Below are 7,506 nucleotides of genomic sequence, written 5' to 3' on the forward strand. Positions count from 1 at the left end.
ACCGAAACAAATCTCACAACTTTTTAGTTATACATCCAATATTTTTAAGATATAAGCACAGATTTAATCAATTATAGTTTATTAGCGTTCGAAGGACCATAGTATTAGTAGAAAATATTAGAGCAGCAAATAATATTTGGATATGTGATAAACAACGTTATAATTCAGTTTATAATTTAATTTTTACGCTCCCTCTACAAAAAAAAAAACATAACAAAACGTGTTTTTTTGTATACCTGATCTAATAATCAAACTTTAACAAATTTCTATATAATTTTAACCTAAATATAACATTTTCGTTCTTTTTTTTTGGTAATAAATTAACATACATTTGAACATATGTTTTTGGTTTATTAACAGTTTTTAATTAAAAGTTTTGTTTTTCTTTTTTCATTTAAATTGTTTTGTTTTCTTTATAATTTCGTTTAACTGTTTTTAACGTCAAAGATTGTCAATAGTAATTGTAATAGATTTCTTTTGATAAATTTCGAATTTGTTTGTTTTTGTTAAGTTTAATAAATTTTAGATTTTTTTTTAAAATATATATTTTATGTTAAGGTAGCACGAAGTTTAATAATTTGTTATTTTGAAGTTTTACTTTAAAATTTCTTAATACAATGTATATTGTATACATAATTATTTTTAAAAATGTATAAGTATTTGTATTTATTTATGTACCTTTTGTTTTTTTTTTGTTTTCAATAATAAATTTTGCAACATAAATATATTTTTCTTTTAAATATTTGTTTTTTCTTTAGTTTTATAACTCTTTTTTTTTTTTGCAACACTACATTTATAGAAATAAATAGTAGTATTAATTATTTCATACATAAATATTCTTTGTATTCTTTGTTTATTTGTATTTTGAATTATGTTTTATTTAGTATAAGAATTTAATTTAATTATATATATTTATCTTAATAACATTTATTTATATTGTTTTAAATTATTTGCTGTATGATATTATTTTATGGTTTTGGTTTTGTATTTTTCGGTTGTTTTTCGTTTATGTTTTATTTTTTCTTCTTAACTGGTCAATAAATTTTCTCTTTTTTTTTGTAACAAGCCATTCAAGCATAAATTCTATTATTAGTCTTCTAAAGCGAAGAATTTTATTTCCAACAATTTTAATCCTTTTATAAATTTGGTTTTCATTTTCTTTTTCATCTTCTACTTTATAACAATTGTGTTTTATTCGAAAGAAAAAAAAAATCACATATTTTCTTATAATTCTTTGTTTGTGTTGGTAAAGAAGAACTTAAAATATGTTTTAATGTATTTAAATTGTAAATAAAATGTTAAAGATTTTAATCTTATCATCAAAATGGTTATTTTGGTATTTCTATTAAAACATTTAAAATGTTTTAAAACTTATATACACATGAAATCAATCAAGAAGAGAAGAAAGTGGGAAGAAGTATAAGATCAGTTATAGCACATATCTTGAAATAATGATGTCGATATTTTTTTATACCCTATACCACAATAGTGGAGACATATTATGCGTCTGTGCATATATTTATAACACCCTAAAATATTGGCCCTATGCCCGCCCTTAAGTATACCAATCGGCTCAGAATTAGAATCTGGGTCGATCTAGTCTACGAAAATTTTGTGTGCACGTCACAGGTCGCAATTTTCAAGATAATTTGATAAAATTTGTCCTATACTCTTCTTTTGGTCCAACGACAAATGTTATTGAAAATGATTGAAATCGGTTCATTATTTTGTCTAGCTTCCATAAAACCGTACCCCTATAGGGTTATTTGGCTCATAATTACGTTAAATGTTCTATTATGTCAACAAAACTCAACAAACCTTTATCGATTGAAGACTCACCATTAGAGACAATACTCCATTAAGATTATTGTCAGGCAAATGTATGTAAAATCATTGGGATCTACTTAAGCATAAATTTCCTAAGGTTTGCGAGCAGTTAGATTCATCCAAAAACAGTAAACTTTAGATCTACAGCAAATAAAATCGATAGAACTCTAACTCTGTAAAAAAAGATTTTCAAATAACTTTTTATGAAACGTGGATGCTTTCTGATCTCTTATGATCGTATTAAGTACCCTGCCAACAAAGCAAATTGAATATGATGCCAGATCGGTCATATATCTTAATCCCTATTAAAAGCTATTTAGAAAGAAGTGGTTGGCAAGTTTTGCTGTCATCCGGCTTATGGTTCAAATCTTGACCCGCCTGACAACTGGGGATGAAAAATTAATACATTAAGCTATAGCGGATATCTTTAAAACCTAGTCAAATAGACAAATTGATATTAAAGCCAAATATCCATGACGCTTAAGTGATTCTTTGTATTTGGTGGAACTTAAAGATTTCTAACAATTATGAGTTGCTAAAATCGATCCAGGCCATCATCTGTACTGAATGCAACTGATAGGCTTAAAGAGAATAATGTCCGAAAGATGCGCAGAATAGGCTGTCAGTTATGGAATCATAATATTTTATCATTATAACGCTCAGACACATGTTGCTTTCAATGTTAACAGGATATTTGAAAGAAGAGGTTGAAAAATTATACTCTCACCCGGCTTATGGTTTAGACAATGTCTTGTCTATCTACTTGCAATGTAAAATATGTCCATTACTAAAACCCGTAGATTCTATACTACTAGATATCGTAGGTGAAATCTTTCCTAACAGGCGAAGGCAGAAAACAAAGGCGCAATGATAATGTTCTCTGTATTTGGTGTGATGAAAAGGGTTCTATTTATTATGAGCGAATTAAATGTAACACTTAAAACTGCAACTGATATTTACTCGTAATACTTAATCATGATAACTCTCGGCCGAGTTAAAAATTATTTAGAAATAAGTGATTGGGAAATTTCGTTATATTCACATTAAAGTTCAGACCATGCCACCACCTGACTACTATTTCTTTTAATCCTTTCTATGGAATACTCTACACTTTAGAACAAGGTTTATGAAATTTATTTAATTCGTATTTAATTGTTAGATTGCCTTTTAGTAATCATTACTGAAACTAGGGTAGAAGGTGTATCATGTACCATAGGGGCACATCTGCCATATCCGAATAACTAGAAAACTGAGTAATCGATATCATCACGTTATCAAATTATGTCTTTGTTTATCAATATCATCCACCTTAATGTTCCCTCTTTGAAATACGCTTCACTTCAGAACAATGTATACGAAATTGTCATGATTCGTATTTTGCCTCATAATCATTAGATCTCCTTGCAACTATGATAGAAGGGATATCATGCATTAAAGGGACACATCTTCCAAACCTGAATAACTAGAAAACCGAGTAATCGTTTTTATTATATTATCAAATTGTATCTTCGTTTATCAATTTCATCCACATTAATGTTCAGATTACTAATCACAATCTTTGCACTATGCTCCCTCTTTGGAATATGCATCAGTTCAGAACAGGGTTGACGAAATTGACTTGATTCGTACTTAGCCTCATAATCATTAGATCTCCTTTTAATAATCATTGATGCAACTAGGTTAGAAGGGGGGATTATACACCATAGGGGCACATCTGCCAAACAAGAATAACTAGAAACTTTAGTAATCCTTTTTATTACTTTATCAAATTGTATCTTTGTTTAACAATTATCTATCATCCCTGAAAGTTTGAAAGATTAAATTTATATATTATGGCAGGCAGAAATGATTTAATGTTTTAATTGTTTAATTGTTAAACAAATTTGTATATAAAAATGGCAAAGGAAAGATTGAAATGGAGAAAACTAATGCTAACTTATATAAGTATATGAATTAAAAAAAATTAAGAATATATATTGCGGTTTTATTTCAAGAATTTTTTTTTAAAAAAGTGGCGTATGGTCCCCTTCTAACTTACTACTTATCAGGAAAGAGAAGCAATCTTTATGTTAAAACTTCTGATCTATTTGTATAATCCTGATGAAAAATGTTTCAAATTTGTAATTACAAGATAAGATTTTATTGAATATAACATTTAATAACTTTAAAATTTAAAATATCTTTTGCCCTACAATGTTTGTGGAGCAATATGTATATTTTTAATTAAAGAATTTTTTGAACATATTACCTATAATCAATTAGACCATTTAATGCTAAGCAATCAATTATATACGAAATGAAATTAATTTCCAAAAAAAAGCAAATAAGATATTTGGCTAAAGAAAGGTATTTGCCCTTTGCCAGAATTTTCCTAACCTAAAACCTAAAGGAAAAAATATTTAGGCAATTAGAAAAACCTCCCTAAACTACAGCAAACACAAATTTAATAGGCGTTACTAACAACAATATGATGTAATGTAGAAGCTATGTTTAAGAACAAAATGTATTTTCTAACATCATGCTGAAGTTCCTAAAAGTAAATATATTTGTTTAACAATATTGTTAGAATGATTGATTGATTGATTTCTTAATATTTTATTAGGCAAATTTTTGCAAATGTAAGAAAAATAATATGTTAATGTTTAACAAGTAAATAATTGTTTATAAACAAAGAAATTTAATATAAAATGAAATAAAAACAAGAGAAAAGGAAAAAAAATAAAAAATTAATATTATTTTTTATATAGCTAAGCGCTTTCCTTCCCTCTTTGTTTTTACTTTTATAAAAACACCTTTTTTCAAGTTATCTTCTTATACTATATAGTATTAGTTATTTAAACACACTCCTCAAATGTGCCAAATGTGGATAAATGTTCATTAAAACTATTAAAATGTTTACATTTAAATATTGTTTTGAAAAAATTCATTAAATCATTGATACCTTTGGTACAGTAAATTGTATTTTTCCCTTTAATATTTTCTTTAATAACTATTGGTGTTTTCTTAGTTGCTGTCGATACTGCAGCCACAGCAGCTGATTTTATTGTATTTGTTATATTACTTGTTGTTGATGTTGTCTTTGATGATGATGCTGTTGCATTTGTTGTTTTATTATTATTATTATTAATATTGGTCTGTTTTATTTTTTTGGGCGTAATCGGTCAAGGAGAATTATCCGAATCAGAACCACCAAATGAATGCATTGGAAATAATGGATACCAACCACCAATATGTTGTCCCATATTGATTTTATCCAAATTAACTTCAGTACCACCTAAACCTTGATTGTGTTCAAAACCAACACATCGTTGCCACACCATTATGACAATATTACGTCCAAAGACATCGGCGCTCTAAAGGGAATAAAGAAAATTTTATGTTTTCAATAACAAAAAGCTTGTTTTCTTGAAGGAAAGTTTTGAAAAATAATTAAGATGTAAGAAATGAAAGTGATCTCGGTTGAATTTGCCTCAAGTGCCTTCAAAACAAAAGTGATCTTGTCATTCTTTGGGTTCTAATGACTTAATTTTATAATTATATAAAAAGATAGTTTGCAAACAAAATAAAGAAATGAAAGTGATCTCTGATGCAGTTGAAGTCATTAGAACCTAAAGAATGAAAAGATCACTTTTGTGCTGGAGTCACTTGAACCAATGCAACCAAATGATCTCTGATGCATTTGGCTCGGTTGCATTTGGTTCAAGTGACTCCAGCACAAAAGTGATCTTTTCATTCTTTAGGTTCTAATGACTTCATTTTATAATTATATAAGAAGATAGTTTGCAAAAATAATAAAGAAATTAAAGTGATCTCTTATGCATTTGGCTCTAGTGACTCCAGCACAAAAGTGATCTTGTCATTCTTTGCGCAATAATGCCTTAATTTTATAATTGATATTCTTTGGGTTCTTAATCAAAGACACTTTCGGCTTGTGATCTCTGATGCATTTGGCTCTAGTGCCTCCAGCACAAAAGTGATCTTGTCATTCTTTGGGTTCTAATGACTTAATTTTATAATTATATAAAAAGATAGTTTGCAAAATAATAAAGAAATGGGCTTCCAAAAAATCGGAAACTGAAAGTGATCTCAGATACATTTGGTACTAGTGCCTCCAGCACAAAAGTGATCTTGTCATTTTTTGGATAATAATATCTTAATTTTATAATTCTTTATCGAAGACACTATCGGTTTTTTAAAGCTTAATTTCATATTAAGAATAGAAGTGATCACCGGTCTTTTTCTAAATTACTGATCGAAGACACTATAGACTTTTTAAAGCTCGATTGCCTGTTAAGAATATAAATGATCACCGATCTTTTTCTAAATTACCTGATATTTGATGGTTTGTTTATAGAAAGGTTCAGCAGAATGACGGACAACACGAGTTTTCTTTTTATGACGCAAACGATCACCATCTTTTATATAGCATTTAACATAAGTATCTGGTGGAGTTTCACAATCAATGGGCACTATTTTACGAGCACATATAATCTAAAAATTAAAAAAAAAAATTATTAGCTTTCGTTTTTAAATCTAAAATTATAAAAAATCTAAATTATAAAAAATTATAAAATTATAAAACTCTCCAAAAACTTTAAAATAAAATTCATAACGAAAACATACCTCAACTTCTACTGTTCCCTTGACTTTACTAAAGCCCATCTTAAGTTCACCATGACGTTCGGTTATCAGACGATAACCCTTGGGATGAATTTGTCCCGGTCCCAATTGTAGACCATAACTAGTTGCTATACCACTGATCGTCGATGAAACCGATGATGAGATATTGCTGGTAGAGTCCGAAAGTGAAGTAAGATTTTTTGTACTACTATTCACTGATGACGGATACATGCACTGTTTACGCATCATGGACGGGTTGTCAGTCGTAGGCATAACACTATTCTTACGTAACATTTCGGGGCTATCGTACGCTTCACTAGCACTGCTTATAAACATGCTACTCTTGCGTTGACGTGTACCCATAGTTGTATCTGTGGCCGCCATAGCATAAATACTGCCCTTGCGTTGTACATTCTCGTTGGCTTTTAGATTATACATGCTGCCCTTGCGTAAATGTTTTGGACTGTCTTGTGTTCCCAAATAGTATTGTCGTTCGTTTATACCCTGTGATACATTGGTAGCCGATGAGGCTTGTTTTAACATTGAGAGCGCCTGTTTAGGTGTAGGAGGTGGTAAATTACCACCACTGCCCTTCCATTTTGGTGAGAAACGTTTGTCTTCTTCATCGGAAGGTGGACTGGTGGCTGTGTTGCCTATACCCACTGGCAACTGATGCAACACTATTGGCTGTTGTTGTTGTTGTTGTTGTTGTGACAAATCATAAATTGAGCTCTTGCGACTGCTGGGATTACTGGGTAAACCCACACGACTAGCACCTATAGTTAGAAATTTCATTAAAGTCTTTTTTCCATTTTTGGTCACTTAATTAAAGAAATTTGCATTTAACGTAAATTATATAACGAATTTTCAAAAAAAAAGAAAAGTTTTTCTTTGTACTTAATACATGTGTATTTTAGTTTTTAGAAAGATAATGTTTTTTTTTTTTTTTGAAAGTTTGCAAAAATTTTCAACAATAAAACAATTAAGCATGCAGAGAAAAGTTTTAATTGTTTTCATTTTACTGCTACTACTTTAATACGCTTGAACAAATAAATGCTT

At 29.0% G+C, this 7,506-nt stretch overlaps 1 protein-coding gene across 1 annotated transcript; it reads right to left on the minus strand.

The window, feature by feature from the left end:
* Nucleotides 1-4,579: 4,579 nt before the first annotated feature.
* LOC111689961 (regulating synaptic membrane exocytosis protein 2-like) lies at nt 4,580-7,242 on the minus strand. The gene is made up of 3 exons (XM_046952497.1): nt 6,451-7,242; nt 6,157-6,318; nt 4,580-5,180 (listed from the first exon to the last, which is right to left on the minus strand). Exons 1-3 carry the CDS (start codon nt 7,240-7,242, stop codon nt 4,989-4,991), a joined length of 1,146 nt encoding a protein of 381 aa, XP_046808453.1. The 3' UTR covers nt 4,580-4,988.
* Between the last annotated feature and the right edge of the window lie 264 nt (nt 7,243-7,506).

This window comes from Lucilia cuprina, chromosome 5, assembly GCF_022045245.1.
Source record: "Lucilia cuprina isolate Lc7/37 chromosome 5, ASM2204524v1, whole genome shotgun sequence".
Lineage (NCBI taxonomy): Eukaryota > Metazoa > Arthropoda > Insecta > Diptera > Calliphoridae > Lucilia > Lucilia cuprina.